The sequence below is a fragment of the Plodia interpunctella genome, chromosome 7 (genome assembly GCF_027563975.2).
Source record: "Plodia interpunctella isolate USDA-ARS_2022_Savannah chromosome 7, ilPloInte3.2, whole genome shotgun sequence".
In the NCBI taxonomy this organism is placed as follows: domain Eukaryota; kingdom Metazoa; phylum Arthropoda; class Insecta; order Lepidoptera; family Pyralidae; genus Plodia; species Plodia interpunctella.
The window spans coordinates 1,191,031-1,212,237 of record NC_071300.1 but is presented as its reverse complement, the minus strand read 5'-3'; the positions used below and the strand labels follow the sequence as shown (position 1 = coordinate 1,212,237).

The window sequence follows — 21,207 nt, the reverse complement described above, 5'->3', positions numbered from 1 at the left end:
GAAGACTATTGCTCTGTCGCGTAGAGACCAAGACGCACTTTGGATTCACTGAGCCAGAGAAGTATATAATAATGTGACTTTATAAAAACTAGTGCGAGTGGTATGATTGTCGAGAAATTGTATCAATCACCGCAACGTCACACCGCAAATACTCCAGTCTGGCTGCGACTACAAGGTCGTTATAACGTCAGCAACATAAAATAAAAAAGGTTGGTTCTAAGCCCCGTTAATAAAATTTATAAAGTTAGGTGTTCAGAGCGCGAACGTTCAAAAAATACTAAGTAAATAAGTAACAACAACACTTGCAAATCTTCTACGTATATATTAGTAAAATCCATGCATACGCTTGCATACAATTACGTTTAGTAATCACAAAAGTTAATAAATAACACGTTACAGCCAGAATATAAATCAATGGAGCCTATTGTTAAAATACCTCATCTTGGACAGTCTTAGAGTAGGTTGCCACAGACAAATTTAACGTTAACTTTAACCTGGTCACATTAACGCAAAAGACTCCAACTTTGCGCAGGTTAAAGTTAACGTCAAAGCTGATTGGTGCAGCTCACCCTTATAGTTACGTAAATACACTTACAAAACTGTTTTAGCTCGTACTTTCTCTGCCCACACTATGACTCCATGCGGCCAGTGGCGTACATTGCAAAGTTTCGCTGGTGTTTACGCATAGTTTGCAATAAAACTATGCATTGGACGTTGACCGGCACAGACGTTGTGCCATTCAAAGCATGTCTGGCTTAAAATTTGCTACTTGCACACATTTGTCTTGTTTATGGTAGAATATAGAGATAATTACACGGTAATATTTTCACATTGCTGATTTGTTGACTGCTAGCGATCGACTTTTGCGAATTTATTATATCACTAGCTTTTGCCTGCGGCTTCGCCTCCACTTCTCGGGTTCTAAGCTATATATCGCGATGAAACCTATAGATACACAAGATTTTAAGTTAGATCATCCGCTATACAACTAAGAAAACAGCATCAAATTCCACCCAGTTTTTACGTTTGGCCCGTACGCACTCACAGTTTTATTATATGTATAGACTAGCGGCCCGTCCCGGCTTCGTTTGGGTAAAACCATATTAAATTGTACTTAAACCTTAAACCATCACTGTATCTTTTAAAAACCGCATTAAAATCGTTTGCGTAGTTTTGAAGACGACATACAAAGGGACAGGCATTGGAAAGCGACTTTGTCGTTTAGTGGTCGTTGTTTTCAATATACTTACTTGCTCGTAACATTACAGCACTAGTGCCATATTTTATTGGACGTTTTATGTCATATTTGTCGACTTATGTACTGTCTGCAGTCTAAACTAATCCCGCCACACATTCAATGACCTACCACGTATCGGTTCTTCAAAATCTATTTTTCAACAAAAGAGACTAACGATAGTATACAATGATCCGTAGTCGGTAGCCATTGTTTGTGTTGCTTGCATTCGACAATATTGCCTTCTATTAGACTATTTAAAAGTCTATATGTTATTTGATTATTCAAGTTTGAATATCCACAGCACAAACAATTGATATCTCGGCAACAAATTAAGGCTTCAAGGATGAGCTTAATTTCCTTAAACATAAAGTTTGTCCACTATTCTAAATATCTCAGTTTGGACTTCCTAGGAAGTCGATGGCCATGCTGATATCATTGTAATGTGAACAGGCTATTATATTACAATAAACCATAAGAAATCTTCTTATCATTTTTCGGAGTGCCTGTCACTTTTAACCAATTTCAAAAATGAGGTTAATTAAACAGAGTAAGAGAGAAGTATTGAAGTAAAATAAAATTAACAATAAAAACATTTTTGAAGCCAATAGACTCGACTTGAGATTAAATAGACGATTCAGACTGCGTCAGACACTACTATAATGAATAATTTTCAATATCATCATTCATAAAGCCGCGATTTTGACTTTGATTTACTTCCTGTTGGTACATTTAATTATATTTTGGCTTCTCCATTATCGGACGATGCCAAACACTTTATCAAACTATGTCTTAACATTAATTGATACAATTTGTGTAGCAAACCTTACGGGGATGACATAGTCACTGCGTGACAAAACCTTTGAATCAATAAAGAAAAAAAAAACATTCATACAATTGACATTACCGCAGTACAGATTAATTATTTTAAAGTCAAAAAGCAAAACTAATCCTTGTCTTTGATAAAATTTGAAAAAGTGTATGACACCGCGACTGCAGCGGTCACAACGCTCTGAGATACACCCATCCACGTCATATTTGTGTCGAGGTGGTCAGTACCGGCGCGAAGCTGGCACAAGTCAGGAAATCTAATAAGCAACATGTGCGGGAAACCTTACATTTTGCGTACGCGTCGCGCAACGTAAATATGTTACATGTTGAGCTTAGGTGTGTGTCAGTCTACGCACGACTGGTTAGCACTTGAGTTCCGTTTAGAGCACCGGGCATTTGCGAAAAAAAAAATTGCAATTGCAAAAAAGCGAAACATATAACTATAGTATGCTAAAACGATCAAAATAAAAAATATATTTCCAATTTTTAATTTAATTAAATCGATGATTTAATAATTATTGGATAACCCGTTTGAGCAGGAAGAAGTAACAAACACACAAACTTTCGACTTCATAATATTAGCGGGTAGGACAAGACATATTTATATTATACACTGGAAATACACATTTTAAATTTAAAGCATGTGACATAAATATAATAATAATAGCATTTGCCCGCGGCTTCGCCCGCATGAGTTATTCTGCGAAAACAGAACATAAACTTTCACTCCTCATTATAGTCAAATCTACCCTAGGTTTGAACGGGAGCGTTTATCTATATGTATACCAAATTTCATCAAAATCGGTCCAGCGGTTTAGCCGTGAAAGCAAAACAGACAGACTTGCGCATTTATAATATGAGTGTGGATAGTACATAAAACACTTTAAGCCTAAGTTCCATACAAAGCATATAAGAATACTATTTGTTCATACCGACTCCTTTTCTGCCGTTCGACGTAATGATAGTTATTGTACCTTTTCATTTACAATAGTACATAGCACCATTACAACTTTCAATGGCATTCAAACAATATTTATAGTAGACATTACGCCTCCCAATCTTGCGTGAACATATTTTAGTATATTGTATATTGTAATTACGTACTTAGTAACATGAAATTGACTAATGTCAGTGAAGGGATTCTGTATCTTTCCTAATACGCACGATGCAAGTTAAAGCGCGTAAGATATATACACATTGAATTGGTAATACATATAATAAAATTTATCTATCCTTACATACTTGCGTCCTCTGCCGCGTCTGTCTGTTCGCGATAAACTCAAAAACAACTGCACGGATTTACGTCCGATTTTCACCAATTCTTAAGGAAGGTGTGTATAATTTATTCTGTTTTTACAAACAAGCGTTTTTAAAAACAATAAAATTAGTAGTTGTATTATAACTTAGAAGCACATGTTGAACACATTGATTAGCTACTAATAGAATTGAACTCTCTCATTTTCGCTTTCATTCGGGGTTGTGACGCCACGAAGCTAGGGGTTGGAGTAAAAAATCATGTGCCTCTTAAAACTCTATAAACACAAGCCGTCAGCCCGACTGATTTCAAACCTCCCCGGGAATCCGCTGCCAAGGTTATGTGTCGATTAATGTCTCGATATTTTTCAAACAAAAATAGCTTAAATCCACCCACATGTGTGAGTATTCTCTTTATGACAACAAACGGTCGACTGTTAGATAATGTTTTTATTATGAAGTCCGCCAATTGTCCTTTTACAAATTGTATTATTTTTAGCAATCGAACTTTAATACGTAAAGAAATAAATTAAATCATGGAGAAATACCTTCTAATTTCAACACACAATTTATATACATGTGTAATCAAAATTAAATAAATTTAACTGTATAGTTACGTGCTTCGAATTTAATTAAGAAATTTAAGAAATAAAGATTGCTTCCACTCATAAATATAAGCACACATGTAAATATGTTTGTTGTCAGAATATAAAGTAATGGTATGCAAAATATTTTCTAAATAATAATAAATAAACAACACTCAACGGTCCACACTAAACACTAAGCTTGTATCGCGGGTCCGATGGACACAAACACAGAAATTGGCACAACACACCCATAACCGCACACAAATATATTGTGATCACAGTATTTGTATCTTTGAATATTTTATTTCTGAACAAATTAATTAAAATAGTCTTTTTGACTAAGTTTCTAATATTGTATTGTAAAGTGTTTTGTGAATTAATATTGATTTATATCGAAAATATTACTTATTCAATAAATTATTTAAATAGTAAAATAATTTAAATTGAACAGTGTATTTCTATTTAGCCGTTGTTTTAATGAGTTTCTTCGGCATGTCTTCTCAGCAGTGGTCGTTTCGAAATGCCGATAGGTTTTTTGAAGAAATTAATATAAGTATTATCTAATATAAAATTTAAGGTGAAAAAGTACCTGTGAAGATCTAATTTCTAAATGAATGCTTTGACATTGCAAGATTTTTGCTGTTGGCTATACTAATTCTAAAAATTGGGTAACGCTGGGAGAGTCAGCAAAAAGAATATAAAAACACGTGTGACCTAGATTAAATGACATCAATGCATAAACCTAGAAATGTGTTTAAACCGTGTATATTATAGAATGTACGTAAATAGCCAAATCTTTAATTTTATACCACCTAATAAATCTTATGACTTGAACATAATAAATAAATAATAAATATATTAGGACAAATCACACAGATTGAGCTAGCCCCAAAGTAAGTTCCAGACTTGTGTTATGGCATACTAACTCAACGATACTATATTTTATAACAAATACATATATAGATAAACATCCAAGACACAGGCCAATCAGAAAAAGACCATTTTCCATCATGACCTAACCGGGGATCGAACCCGGGACCTCCCGGTTCGGAGGCAAGCACTTTACTACTGCGCCACCGAGGTCGTCAAATTACACACCTAAACCCCTTTCTCAAGAATCACATTGTCTACTTATAGTAAAAATACGTCCGGCGGATTTTGACTTTATCGCGTTCATATAGACAGACGCGCGGGTCTCCTTTTTTATAATATATACCCAAGGATTATACAATTGTGAGAAATCATATAAAACAGAGTTTTATTGTAAATATCATATAACTTTTGAATGAACGGTTTTCCCATTTAACAGACATAAACAATTTACGGCTAATGTCATTCTCGCATCACTGGTTCGATAGTTTTACAAATTATCACATTTTATATTACCTATATACTATATAAAATGTCATAATTTATAGAACTGTTAATACAAAAGAACTTTTTATTTTAAATTAATAACGGATTTACGTACTTAAGGTGAGTTGTACCGTCAAATTTGACGTTGATTTGAACAAACGCCCCGTTGATGTTTAGTCAAAATGGCATAAGTAGGTACTTTTCGTTTTCCTGCGCACGTTAAAGTTAACGTCAAAGTGAAATAAATCATTACATATTACATACATCAAAGTCGCTTCCCGCTGTCTAACTCTATGAATATAAAGATCTATATAACTATGCATCCGATTTTGATGCGGGTTTTTTTTTGATGTGATTAATTAATTATTGTGTTATGATTTTACCCGAGCAAAGCCGGGATGAGCCGCTAGTTGTAAATAAAATGGTCAAGTGCCAATGCCTAAAGAGTGCCCAATGCCTAAAAATGTTACTTATTCGAACCGCGCACGCAAGCGAAGTTTTTATTTTTTATTTATTAATAAATAAACAAAAGGAAACTCACCTGAGCTATAGCGTCCATCGCCATCCTCTCGATATCCACGTTATAGAAGTTAAGCTGCGGCACATATCTCCTCCTCGGGCGAATGTCATCGTAATAGGCCACTACATCGTTGATGGACACCACGGGGCAATCGTCAGCCGTACTACACCCGCTGCTGACGCCGTCCACCCCCGAATCCGAATCCCCCTCACCCCCGAACCCCTCCTTGCTGTCCCTCCGGTCGCCATAACTTTGCTCGGAACCTTCCTGGTAACCAGACTCGTTCATGTCATCAGGAGTGACGATTTCAGGGATCTTGGTCGTGTCGTAGTCGTAGCCGACGTCATCATCGACGGTCTCGATGTCGAAGTGGTCCGCCATCTTGGTTTTACACTTTTGTTGTTCACTGTCCACTACATACTGGTTCCCAAACTGTTTACACCGGTAGCTCCCTGGAACAAGAAAAACAAAAATAAATTTGAGGGAGTCATTTTAGGATATTGTAGTTCTCGGCCGAAGCGTTTGGCCGAGGTAAGACGACTAAAGGACACTTGGCAGCTGATAGGTTACAATAGCATTCCCAAAAAGGATCGACATCATAGCCTAATCTTTAAAATTTTAAGGTTTATTTTGTATGTTGATATTGGGGTTAGTTGCGTTATATATATTATGACAATACGTGAAAAAAATGAAGCTAAATAAAGAGCATAATGAGAAAAACAAGACATAGTTAAGAAAAATTGTAGGTGTTGTCATTTTTTTTATCCTGAAATATTTGATCGCTAGCGAAGCCTCAAGAAGAAATTCATTATCTTATTCTAACGTAATAAATAATATAAAACCAAAGAACATTTTATTTTAACATTTCCAACAAATTTGTGATAATGTTCGAAGGCGTTGGCTATTTTATCTGAATGAATTGAATTGACAAACTATTTTGTTCAAAACAAACCTTAAATCTAAAACATTTTATCAGCAATGGCCACAAAAACAATTGGAGTGCAAATTCCACAATCCGTTTGTTTCTGCGCAAAACTTCACAAAATCAAATCCACTCATCCATCACTGAGCAGGAAACGTGGCCATTAAACCACAGTTATAATTGTTGTGGATTTTCCTCTTACTTGATTAAACGCTGAATATGCTAACGGTACACGGCCTTGTTCGGGCGATATAACATTGTATAACATCTATTTTGTCCTAGATTTCACAAAAGTAACAATACCGTACACATATTTGTCTATCCATAGATACTTACTTTATACATATAGTACAAAACGTTGCAAGAAGACGAAAACAATATCCTAAACAAAACGCATTATCATGAAGACTCGATTTAAAAAAAATTGTTCCCTAAATGAAAACATAACCTCAAAAAACAATGTAATCCCAGCTTAGTCTGTCGCGCTAAAAAGCAATATTTTACTCTAAGTATATTTTTCGTCAATCCAGCGATTTCAGCAACGGAATATTAAATCTTTACAGATGTTAGGATACAAATAATAAAAACAAAAAACAAAAAATATATCAAGACAAATTACACAGATTGAGCTAGCCCCAAAGTAAGTTCGAGACTTGTGTTATGGCATACTAACTCAACGATACTATATTTTATAACATATACATATATAGATATACATCCAAGACCCAGGTCTTGGATGTCAAGCAGAAAAAGATCATTTTCCATCATGACCTGACCGGGGATCGAACCTGGGACCTCTCGGTTCAGGGGCAAGCACTTAACCACTGCGCCACCGAGGTCGTCAAACTTAAAACAGTACCTACATAACATAACGTTTTGGTTTTTAGATTCCCAATAAGTAACAAAAGTTTATTTTTGAGGTTAGGTTATACAAAACGTATGTATAACAAAACTGCATTGCTTCACTGCATTTCGACAAAAGAAATACAGTGGATAATATACATTTTGATAGACAGTTTACAAATAATATTGACCTAATAATTTTTTTCATTTCAATTATATGTGAAGATTTTTTTTTTATTCTGATGATGCAACAAGCAATTTAACTTTGTATCTCATCACAACAAATAGTAGTGAACACAGCATTTAAATAAAATACATTTTTCTTTTTTAGGTTAACACTATTAATGCAACATACAAAACGTTTTTATCCCGATATATAAATAGAAATAGAGCACAATACATTACACAATTCACTTTCCAACAGAATCTGCTACCGAACGTCACTATTCCGAATCCGGACGGACTTTCGCTATCGTTAGCATTATGGCACGGTGACCCCGCGCGGTCAACGTCGATTTTCGTTCTAAATTCAAATCTGTGAATGGATGTTGTTTTTTTCTTTTTTTTTTGGTATGCTGACCAGTTATGATTATGACAGTGCTGTGAAGACTTCACATGTAGACATTTTATTTTTTTAATTATGCAGCAAAATCAGTTTAATAAATGATAAATGATCTGTAAATAAATAAGTAATTCCAGAGATATAAATGTCCTGTAAAATGTGTCATAAAATACCTAATTAATTTAAAAAGCAAACAAGCAACCCAAGGCTAAGGAAAATGTAGCAGCCTTTTTTAATAAATTTCAGATAAAAAAAATGTCCCAAATTTTGTTATATTAAACTTTTTATTGCTTTTTCAATATAACTAACGAATAGTTATATGAAAAAGGCAAAAAAATTGAAATATTTTTTTCTAGATTATTTACAAATAATAAATCCTCAAACATGTTACTGTATTACTACAAACATTAAAATACTGAATAGTATCGAGAAATTGTCTACAATTATCACATAACTACAGAATATCATAGATAATTACAGCTTGGAAAATGCTTGACTTGGCACGTAAAATACAAATTCGCACATTACCCCATAGTGAATGTTCTAACTGCTGTCTGTAAACACTATTAGATAATCTATGCGATTTAAAATAGGTATACCGCAATATTCTCACATTGTTATAGAACTAAATTCAAATAAAATATTTCTCTCGAAATACGAAACTAATTCTCTCAATTTACAGAATAAGCAGTTATAAAAATATTTACAAAATCTTATGCAATTTGACTTATGTATCAGAAAATAAATAATAATTTGTGTACTTACTTTAAAACTTAAAAGAAAAATATTTTACATTTTTTTTATAAATATAGCATGTAAAGATATCAAGACAAATCACAACTAAACTTAAATTACTCGGTTTCATTTCAAAGAAAACTTAATTCCGACGTTTATTTATTGCAATTTTGTTGTCCATTTTAATATAAATACTTATCTTATTTTATTATTTATTTAAATGTACTCTTAACTACTTGGTACTCTGTCCGTTTCACTCGACCATTCAACTCGCCGAATGTAATTCTTTTTTAAAGAAACTTGTTCTAAAATAAAGTTTATAGCCTAATTCTGTTATGCAATTTAATTGAGCAGATGTGTTATCAAGATATATTTTGTATTCACTTGTACCACTTTCAAAATGTTTTGAAAAAACTAAAAAGTATTGAAAATAAATGCATTTTGCCAAACAGTTTGTTTCCGGTATGAGAAGATTTTTTTCAATGTGCTGACATCTTTGAATTGCTTTTTTTGTAGTCGGTATGATATTTTGAAAGGGGACGAAACTACGTAACATTTATGTGGAAAATATGTGATGTGATGTTTCGAATTAGATTCTGGAAACTTTGATGGTTATTACTTCAACTATACTTATGTGAATCATCTTCGCGAGTTGCCAGTTTCATTCACGGCTGTGGCGCCTTTAAATTACCGGAGGTTTGACTCTGAGTTTATGACAAACCGCCCGCCTCAACCTTCTTTGGGAATGCGGTTGTTGGCAAAGCTTTGCGGCTATCGCATTACGCATTACCTAAGAAAGGTATTCCACTCACCTTATGACATTACAAAGAAGGCATAAAGGATTTGAGAGGTGGAATAACGCCCTAAATGTTGTCCAATCGATTGCGAAATCAAAACATTACGAACCATCGATATTTCTACATAATAATGAACACTAAATCGTATACAAAGTAGCTTAGTAAATATAAAACATAAAATGGCGGCATAAAACGGGAAAATTATGTGATGGAACGTGCCATAAGTTCTTATTTTCCCGGCTCGGTGGGCCGCGTGGTATAAATCTCTGGCAACTTTGAATACAATGTTTTTTAGGTTATCAATACAGAATTCATAGGTATTCGTAGCACGATCTGCAGATTCAAGTCCCATCATAGTTCGCATTTTAATGGCATAATCACTAAATAAAAGCGAAAGTTCCGGTTGTTACGTATTAACATCTTATTAGGGCCAACTGGGCTTCAAAAACTCGATCTACAATTTTGTGCCCATTCTAACAAACACAAAGACGAAGATTATTTAATTGCAAAAATATGAGTTTACAGTTTTTTACAATGTGGTGTTAAAAGAAAAACTTAATCCTACATGTTTCACCGTCCACGGGTGTGCAAATTTAAATGGAGAGCACGCTATCATCCCACAAAACAAAATAGAATAAATAAAAGTGACTAAATTAACTAAATTTTTATCAGAGTTTATCATTAGAAATATCGTTCAAATTATAATAACATCAATCAGTAAGGATCTGAGGTGCTTTTTAAATAATTTTAAATTCTGATCTTTATTTTGTTATAAATTTTAGGTGCCATACATACAATACGTCACAAAATAACACTTCATATAAATAACAAAATAATAGGCTCAAATAAGAGAGAGAGACAGAAAAGCAGAAGAAGTTAACCTAAAAACCTGTCTCCTAGCTTTGATAACAAATATCAAAAATGTTTTACTTCATCCTGAAGAATTCGCATACATTTTATATTATTTCAGAGAACATAAATTAATTCAGTAACAATACAAAGTTTTAAATTTATTTCAGAGGTATTCCGTTTGTTGTTAATTAACTTCTATTAAAAGCAAAAGTTGATTTACGCCCGGATTTTTTTTGGGATACAAATGTATTTTTTGTAGAACTTTGTCACAGAGATGTTGTAATTTGCCTGCGCTCTCGGAGGATTTAAACAGACGAATCAAAAGCTTTTGATTAAAAGAGTTGATTTGCCATAACTGTCGAATTCTTTATAAAGAAAATATGTATAGGTAGCAAAATCACTTTCAATCTAAGAAAATTCAATTACATCGCAAATTGTCTATAGAAAACTGATACCAGTTTTCCATATGGATGACCAGACGGGAATCGATGGTTGGGAACTTTTCAATCGTTGCATCAAGTAACAGTTTATAGAAAGCAACTACTTGCTTGACTTAAATGTCCCCTAAATGTTATATATATATATATATATATATATATATATAATAGATTTTATCATTTATCATTTTTATTCGCACAAAATATGGCACAGAAAGATGTTAAAATTAAATAGTATCACATATTTTTCCAAACAATGGCATGCAAATGTAGGTACATAAATATCAATTAAACTCTACAATTGTTAATTTCCAAGATTATATTATGTCAACAATAATTCATTTTACAATTTAATTTCAAAATAAACACAATTTAATTTAGTCATTAGTTAGTCAAATATAAGTAGTACATTTAAAACATTAGTTGTCAAAATTTAAAATTTACTGTTTAAAAATTCCTGAATATTATAGAAACATTTGTCTACAAGCAAATCAAACAGTTTATTTAGATTCATTGATGCAACCTTACAAATAGGCGCAGATACTCGAGATTCAAGATCAAGATTTACTCAGAATGACGGTATATGAAAACACAACGTGGGTAGATTCTGATAAAACTCTTCTATGTATGTGCACAACTCCTGGGCACATAAATGTTGTTTGTTACGTCACACAATATTTGGTAGATAGGTACTTCCATTATGTTTTTGTAGCTAAGGTTAACAACATTTGAATCAACATTTCAACAACTCAAGAAACCACGAGTAGAATATTTCAACTATTTTTTTTTTCTATTTTTATCTGCCCTGCCGCATTCGTTGCTTACCTAGGACTGTTCGATATTATACCATTCGATAGATTACATGTGCAAATTGTCAGGAAAATGGATGATACGGTAAAAGTCCAGTTAACCTCTAACTTCTGCGGAAAGAACAAAGAACTTTGAAACTTATTAGTTCAATCGACCATTAAGTTCCTATCCCACATTGACCCACTTTCATAAATCACAGATTATCGTAAATCAATACGAAACTTCCAAAAACCCTACTCGTCTTTAGGAAGCATGTAGAAAATATAAAATAGGATTTGAAAACAATCTTAATTTTTTTCGAAGGTTTCAAAGTAAATTTACAATCGAAAAAGTTCGATCGATTCGATTGAAGAAAACCGCTTTTTTTAATGCATAAACTGTGTTAATGGGAATTAACTTGTATGAGATGCGATTACGTGAGAATCGGGGCACTGGATTTTACTATTAAAATAATAAAAAAAAAACTTAATAAAATAGCATCGTTTGTAATCAATATCATCCAAAAAAGTCCTTCATAAACAGCCAGACACGACCTCCCATCTGATCCCATACAACCGGGTGGGCAACAAGTGAGAGCGAACCCGATGGCCTACTTTCCGTGCCAAGGTCGCTGGCAACAAGTGTCCGTGCTCCGTCCCGAAAACAATGCAACTCTACGTGTTAGGGTTGGTTTTTATACTCCAGCTTACAAAGTAATTAAAGTAAGTAAGTATTAGAGTATAAAAACTGGCAGTTTGTCAATTAAATAGACATTTTTTTTAAAAGAACTTGTTTTAACTATTTTTCGAACATGTATTTACAACTTTGATAAATTACTGAAAAAAAAAACTACAAAAAAAAATTGTAAGCATTAATTGTGGCATGAGACCAAACCTGTCTAAATTAGTTGTTTTGGCATTTTCTCAACAGTAGTGGTCGTTCCGAAATGCTAGTCGATTTTAGATTTGAGAAAATTAAAAACATTTAAAATTTGATTTGACAATGCGTCTGCGAAATTTAATTAGTCGTAGTTTTAGTAACTTAATCCTGCAATCCACTACCATGAGTCTTTTGGGATAAAATGTGTTAATGATATATTTGCAATTCCAGAAGTAGACCTTGGTACAAAGGACGTTTACACTCTCACCCTTATCTATTTCAGCTGCCAAACAACAGAGAAAGGCAGTGTAATTAATTACAGGGCAAACTGTGGCAAAAGGTCCTAGGCCACATAGTAGGCAACGCGCGTGTGATGGTACAGGTGTTGACGGGCTGCGGAGACCACTTACCATCTGGTGGGCCGTAAGCGGTGGTAAATGAGTAACATCATGGTCTGCTAATATGCTTTCCCAGTTTTTAATATTAATTGATTGAGTGTTATCTAGCGCAGGCGAGATAATACTTTGATGGTTCCATATCGATATGACAAATCGCGAATATATTGATCCCCATTAGTCTGGCAACATTATCGATTTCGCTGAGCCAAATTATCTTTAGAAAAATAAGATTTATAGTGATCAAAATTTAGTTAAACTGGACGAAAATATCAGAGATCAACTCTTGAAAATAATTACGTTACGAAAATATGGAACCGAGCGGGAATTGAATCCACGGCTCTGTCTATCCGGGACAGTGCTTTTCATATCAACTTCTTTATTGCACTATTTACAGAAAATACATTATTTAAGTTGTAGTTGAATAATGTAATAGAAAAACATATTTTTAATACTACTAAGCGACTGCTTAGTAGTATTAAAAATATGTTTTGAGCAGCATTACTATGCTGCCCACCTGATGCAATGTGTTCACCGCAGCCAATGGACGCCTAGACCCCAGCCAAAGTACGCCTAGTTCCTCCCACCCTTCAAAAAGAATACAACGCAAGCAGAATGTTTGGTGGCTGAAAGAGATGACAGTGTATCTCTATCTACCCATACAAATGACGTCTACGAGGTCTACTTCAGGTATATAACATAAAATTAATACAAGTACTTTGAAGCTTTTTGAGTAAAATATTAGTGTAGTATAATTGCGAGGTTACGTGCCCCACCCTCGCACGTAACTGTGCATTACAGCCATATGACTGATGCTCCAACGTCTGAGCGCCTCGCCGTCTCGTAAACAACTGAGCGCTTGCTCGCAGCGCTATGACTTACAGTAGTGGGGAGGAAGTGAATATAGACATACACTACAATTAGTATCTTTTAAATTTATTGCATGTAAAGACCTAATTTCTCTGAATAAACGCATTGATTATGGCTTTGACAACGGTAGACTTATCGCAAACGCAATTACTTCCTTTGGATAACCCTAGTCTACCTACCTGGTGATCAGTTCAATGAACTTCAGTCGGTAGTACTACTCAATTGTACTATGTCATCCGAGGTACTGAAACAGAAATAAACAAACAAGTGTTTGTTCCAAGTTGGCACTAGTCCAACATTTTGTAGCACATTTACCACATAACCTAGATGTTAATTTGTCTTTTAACTATATTCTTCGGAAAATCCTTACATACATAAAATAATGTTCTCTGCCGCGGATGTCTGTTCGCGAAACTACTGCACGGATTTTCATGCGGATTTCACCAATAGATAATGTGATTCCTGAGGAAGGTTAGATGTATGATTTATTAGGTTTTTACCCGAGTGAAGCCGGGACGGGCTATTGATTGATATTAGTATTGAACTTACAAGAATGTAACTGGTTAAGCAATGGGCTAAAACGCTGGTTGGACGTGTCGTCAAGGAAGATATACGTGTCGTCAAAGATGATATACGTGTCGTCAAGGAGGATATACGTGTCAACTAAGGATGGTGAAGACCATGCAAACTCGAGAAGATAAAGTACGAAAGTGGATCCGAAACTGAGAAAACTATTAGTTAATAGATAAAATGACCTAGATTTATAAAGAGACGATAATATTTTTGCCAGTATTCAAGCAAATTCAGAAACTCTCGTGACTAACAGTTAGTCTTATGATAACGACGCAGTGCGATCTGGCACCGCGCCAGGACTCAGTGCATTTGGTAATAGAACGGCTTCCATGATATAACACACCTGAAACTCGTCTAGTTCTTTAAGTATTTTAATGCACAAGCATTTGCATTATACAGATCGTGCAAAAGTTGTAGCGTAGTAATGTAAAAACAAAGTGAAGACGAACAGAAGGAGTATTTGTTACATTGTAAGGGAGACTCATTGCGAATGCAATAGCAGTCGACAAGGTCAGGTAATTTTAAACAATATATACATAATCTGGATTAGATAAGATAATTCATATACTAACAATGCAGCTGGATCATTATACGAAGATTTAAGTTTCAAAAAGTATGAAATTATAAAAACAAACTAGATCATCATAAAAAGCTTAAATTTTATAATATTTTTTATTACAAAAGTCATCGTAATATTTAATGTAGCTGCCGAACAAAAACATCTACGTGTGTCGTTCGTCACATTTAGTATGGAGCGTTTAGACAAGTCCAAAAATGTGTGGTTTTATTTTTGTCATCACAACTTCTTAAGCATTGTCATTGTCACAGTAATGTTTTCACTGGTGTTTCTATAATAAGGGCCTTCGAATAGTCATCACAACAAAAATTTGTCAATTAGCCTGCAGTTGAGCAATGGTTTTATCGCTACTATCTCCTTCACCGACAACATGAAAAATTTTAGAAATGGGAACATATCGATTGCTTAGAAAACGTGCTATCAGCTGCTCCCAAGAAACCACAGACAAGTAACCATAAACTTACAAAGTTTGATATCAACATGAAACTCAAACAGTCTAACGAACTATTCTTTGAAGTACTTGTAAAGGGTTAAAACTCCTTTCTCCTTCAAACGTCCCTGATTATTAATAACATATGATCTTAAAAGGCCAATATAATGTGTCAACAATTTGGTGACAGATGTATAGATATTTGACGACCTCGGTGGCGCAGTGGTAAAGTTCTTGCCACTGAACCGAGAGGTCCCGGGTTCGATCCCCGGTCGGGTCATGATGGAAAATGATCTTTTTCTGATTGGCCCGGGTCTTGGATGTTTATCTATATATGTATTTGTTATGAAATATAGTATCGTTGAGTCAGTATCCCATAACACAAGTCTCAAACTTACTGTGGGGCTAGCTCAATCTGTGTGATTTGTTCCCAATATATTTATTTATTTATTTTTATTTATTTATTTAGTGTACCTATTTTTTGAAAATATGTTTTAATTTGTACATTTTTATTTAACTATTTATATCTATATTTATTTTTCCAAAAAACAATTTCTACAGTACTATAATGAGGAGTGATGGGGGTGAAGGGGATTTGTATGAAAATCAAGAATTGTAATCTGGCATGGGTAAAAACATTAATCACAAAAAAAAATATTATGCTGTCAGAAGTAACTATTCTACGATGACGAAGTCGCGGATTAACAGCTAGTGAAAATTAAATTAATTAAAAAACGAAACTAACACTTCTATTATCATGCAACACAATCAAAATTGATTTATTTTGTAATATGGCTGGAATGTATATTGGAACATTAAATAATATGGCGATGGTCTGTGCCATTAAATAGGAGTAAAAACTGAATAAAAAGCTCAAACAAGTTTCCCATTAAGCCTTTATAGAATTATGAAATAGCTGAGCGCCTTAAAGATAGACAATAATGAAATATTAGAAGAGACTAATTCGATCGTAACAGGACGAAAGGCTGAGATCGAAAGGTCCCAGGTTCGAATCTTACTCCTGCCTTAGTTTATATACCAATCTAAGGAAACCTGCACACTGCTAGACAATTTTGTTGATTAGTGTGTATTCGTCTACTACCACTAGATGGCAGTATTCGGGAAAGTTTGTTGAAGACAATCTGCTGGGTTTATTAGGGTTTACCAATAAAACATTTGATAAATATAATAAAACATAATAATAATAAAACATTCAGATGAGATGGAAAAAAATGAAATTAAAAGTAATATTTAACAAGTTTATTACAAACTATTTTTGACACAAGCTTTTATTATTGTCAGAAAGAGAGAGATATTATTGCATACAAATGATTTTTGGAGGAAAAAAAAGTCGGCCGTCTACCCCACTCTGTAACGGGGTGAATGAGATCCAAGATGGCGGTTGGCGAAGCGCCATGCCAGCAGGTGCAACGCAACAAGTGGCGACCTTGCGGTCGATTTTCGTTTCATTTCAAGTTCATGGTCTATGATGTTTACAACATGTTCGGATCAATTGTGGATACGGTAATCGTCGCGCGGTCGAAGCATAAAAATATTTGAAACAATCGTTTTAAAATCCAACTATATGACTGTAAAATAAATGTGATATTCATTAAATTAATAAAAATATCAATTACTGAATGATATAGGTATTCAACTTCAAGAATATAGGTACCTAACTTCTGTGGACCTCAAGTAAACCAATAATCTTATTACAAAATTTAATGATCATTAAGTACATCTAAAAAAGAAATATGAAAAGGTTGATTATATTAGCTATTATATTAAACATTTCAAAATTCTTTCAAATTTCACATAAGTTTGAAAAACCTGTGTCTAATGTAAATTTAATGATCCGTAATTAGGTACATAATTTCCAAAATTGCATGCACATTTTCAAAACACTTTCTATGCATGACAAAAAATTATCACCAGAGTGTGACATAGGCAATACACTGTTACTATTGTGTTGTGTGACTGTTGGACATGTTAATTTGAGTTACAAGTGTTGTCTAAATGTGTCATGATCTGTTATAACACTTGTGTTCCTTCCTACGTTTTATTGCTTTCATTATATTCTCTAGTATAGAGAGCTATAGAGCCCGAATAATAGAAAGTAAAGATTACAAGATTAAAAAAATCTGCAATCGGGAATCGAACCCACGCAAAATCTGCAATCGGGAATCGAACCCACGCAAAATCTGCAATCGGGAATCGAACCCACGCAAAATCTGCAATCGGGAATCGAACCCACGCCCTGTCTATCCGGGATAGTGATAACCTTATTGATAGCTTTACTAGTTAACGAACACGAGATTATTAAGTAATCCAGGCGTGCGTTAATAACTAGATTTAACTATATCCCCGTTGAAGCAATCACGTTCCTCTAATTACCGACATCACAGAGCATAATGCTAATCAATATCACTAGTTACGACCACAGATATATTTATAAGCATTATATTATACTAATTATACCTTTATCTTCGATATTTGTTAATTAACGTCTTAGGGTGAGTCGCCCGGCGCGGCGCTGACGTTTAGACAAAATGGCGTACTTCGCGTTTTTCTGCGCACGTTAGAGTCAAAGTTGACTGTACAACCCACCCTAGAGTGGGTTGCTGCTGTCAACTTTGACGTTAACTTCAATATGCGCAGAAAACTGCAAAGTAAGCTATTAATATCTAAATGACGGCGAAGTTTATCGCGTTCATACTGGCAGACGCAATGCTTATTTTTATAATATGTCCTTACATATTATAAAAATAAGCATTCTATTCTATTTGAAATCCTTATTTCAATGTCGAATTTAATAAATAAAATATCATTATAATTGAAAACGCCCACGAGATTTGAGCCTCAGAACAGAACCTAGTAATGTAGAAAAATAAATATTCTGAAAGACAAAAAGAAAATTTCGCTCAGAATATCCTATTACCATAACAATGTCTTGCGGATTCTGCGAGGAGTCGTCTCCAGTTATTATCCACGGCCGAAATGTGTCATTATATTGTCATATGACAGGAGACAAAGGCCACAGAACAGTAATAAAGAGTGGATTGACTGGCGAATCAGAGTTGACACGGGTCATCTGACAAATTTCAGTGACCGCTGGCCCGTGTAAAAAGAGCAGCTTCGTTTCAGATTTTCATCTAAAATGTAGCTGTTTCCGTTTCAGTGTCGTCATTTTGCGCTACGCGTTGTTGAAAATCTACAGTTAGTTTTTTCTTACAAGTCGCATTAGATATTACAGACACTGTCAGTGTGTATTGTGGCGGTACTTGGCGGAGAATTAATATGACGGTAGAAGAAGATTCTACCGGACAGACTGTAGCTGAACTGAACGCTGTATCTCGCCGAGTCAGTCGCCCAGTGACCAGTAACTAAATAACCTTCCAAAGGCGCATAGGATACACAGACAGTATATTTTCTTCTATGACTTTTATCTAAACGTAATAATTACAAAAAAATTATTTTCTTTTTGTTTTAATGTCGTTTCTATAAAACGTTAACTCTATGTTCGACTCCGCTACATAACGCTACTGTACTGTCTCGCGTTGCTTGGCTATTACATAGAGTTTAGTGTAGAATCGCAAATTAGATTGTATTTTTTTTATACGAAAAAAAAACTACGAATCACGAAAAGTCGTAGAATAAAAGTTGCTTGTTTTGGTGTACCCAAATAGTCCGCAAAACCTAAAGGTTTTGCGTTTACCATGTTTTACCATGCCTTTTTATGGTTTAACTTCTTATTTCGGAACTTATCCCTTTATTAGAAGTCGACCTTTTGACTTTTCTTTAGGCGTTAGGACGATCTGTTTATGATTTTAAAGCAATATCAATTAAAATAGATTTTATTTGAAAATCGTATTCAATAAATGTTTTACTTCAGCATGTATAGATCTGAAGTAATGTGTGCCTAACATATCAGTGTAGTGAAACGAAATCACTTCATTAATTTAATTACTAATTCATTCCATTAAAAAAAATACTAACCATCTATCATACCGATCAATGTTAAGTGTATCTGATTAACTTATCATAATAACAGGGTATAGTTTGATTGATTGTGATCACTATTACCTTACAACAATTTATGCAAATAGCGGCCTTTAAGTTTAGGTTAAGGCCTGCTTTAATTGGTTTTGAAATCATCCGACTAACTTTCACATCTGCAAGAGCCTCTCTTTCTGTCTCTTTCTAATCCCAATCCCAAATAATAGGAGATCATGCTACACTAGATAGAGTAAGTATTATAGTAGATCCATTATACAAATTGAAATCACAATTAACAAGGATTTTGTTGGTGACCGTTTTAGTTTTAGTAAATTGTGACAACTGTGTCCAATCGAAAACTGGTTGGCCAGTCTTAATAACAAGCAATAGTATTACAGGACACTGTCATCTAGACACACACTTGAAAGCGATAACGCAACGGACCATATGCGTCCAAAATTCCAGGAACAAGGGGAAACTGAAAACAGCCCTCACTTCGAAGCCGAGCGCCTTACTGCAGCTCGAAGAGATATCACCAAGGGCTCAGATATTTTATCTTTTGTTCTCAAAATATAGCGCATATAACAATAAGCCAGTTCCGTACCGTAGGTTTTGCATAAGTACTGGTCTTCACCCGAAAAAGAGATCTCGAGGAATTGGCTGAAATAAATGCGATTGGTCACCCGTCTGACGCTTGTGCTGGCGTCCCCAACCAGGTAATACTAGTAGTAGCTACGATGCACCAGAAAAGTAGCTGTAAAACAGTACTAGTGTAAGTAAGACTATAGATTGTGTAAAGATCAAGTCATAATGTAAGGAAAATTTCAAGATCTCACGCCATATCAAAGTTAGGTAAATCAAAATACAACCACATCGTACTCCGGTCGGCACGTGCGCATTCGCCATGCTCCGTCTAGTAGCCGCCATATTTAATCAACCGCCATTTTATAAACACACTAATCGCTGTCAGGGGCGAAACTTGTGCCGCGCGTATCAACTGATAACAACTCTAAAACCACTCAGGATTTTTTATTTAAATTTAGACATATTTTATTGAGTTTTATTAACCATTCTTTTTAACCGATGGAGGGGAGTTATTAGTTTAACGTATCTGTGTGTCTGTATGTCTAATGTATAATGCTGCGGATGTATAATGCTAAAATGTCGTAACAAAACCTTACGTTTTTTAGTTAAAAATCGAACTTGTTTTTAGATTTTCTCCGGATTTGAGCAATGGTCAAAATTGACTTTAAATGAGCCTGACACGTTTGTTTTAACAATCAATTATATATCCAATTCATAGGAATTACTATAATACTATATATCCAATTCATAGGTAATACATTCATTAAGATAAAATGTTATGCAGCTTGTGTACTACCATCTTTCAGCTTGTGTGCTTTAAGCAATTATATTACTGTAATTGTGGCCAGCGAAATCTCACAATTTTATACTGAATTCAATATTTATTTTAAAAATACAGATCGTAACATCACAATTGGTGGACTTTATATAACAATCAACCATCATACAGAGAATTTTATATAAGTATCAGAAGTACGCATATAATACTTTGTATTTATTTTAAAATAAAATTGAAAATCAACTGAAGTGGAAAAATCATTTTATTTGTTTTTAATTGTATTGTATTCAGCCTTGTTATTTTTTTCAATATTACATATTATTTTATCAATTTGGCAGGATCTGAAGCGCTATTAAAATATCTACTTATTTATTTCTTTAGTAAAAATGCAATAATAGAACTTTA

The 21,207-nt window shown here is 34.1% G+C and overlaps 1 protein-coding gene across 3 annotated transcripts in view; it reads right to left on the bottom strand.

Moving 5' to 3' along the window:
- Nucleotides 1-21,207, bottom strand: part of LOC128671554 (terminal nucleotidyltransferase 5C-like) — a 206,489-nt gene that overhangs the window by 169,908 nt on the left and 15,374 nt on the right. For 2 of the 3 annotated variants that reach the window (XM_053748137.1, XM_053748136.2), the window contains exon 2: nt 5,804-6,234. In XM_053748137.1, coding sequence (XP_053604112.1) covers nt 5,804-6,163 — 360 coding nt within the window. In that variant the 5' untranslated portion in view covers nt 6,164-6,234. Of the gene's footprint in view, nt 1-5,803; nt 6,235-7,952; nt 8,025-21,207 lie in introns of those variants that run through there. The other variant, XM_053748138.1, reaches the window with a different exon arrangement.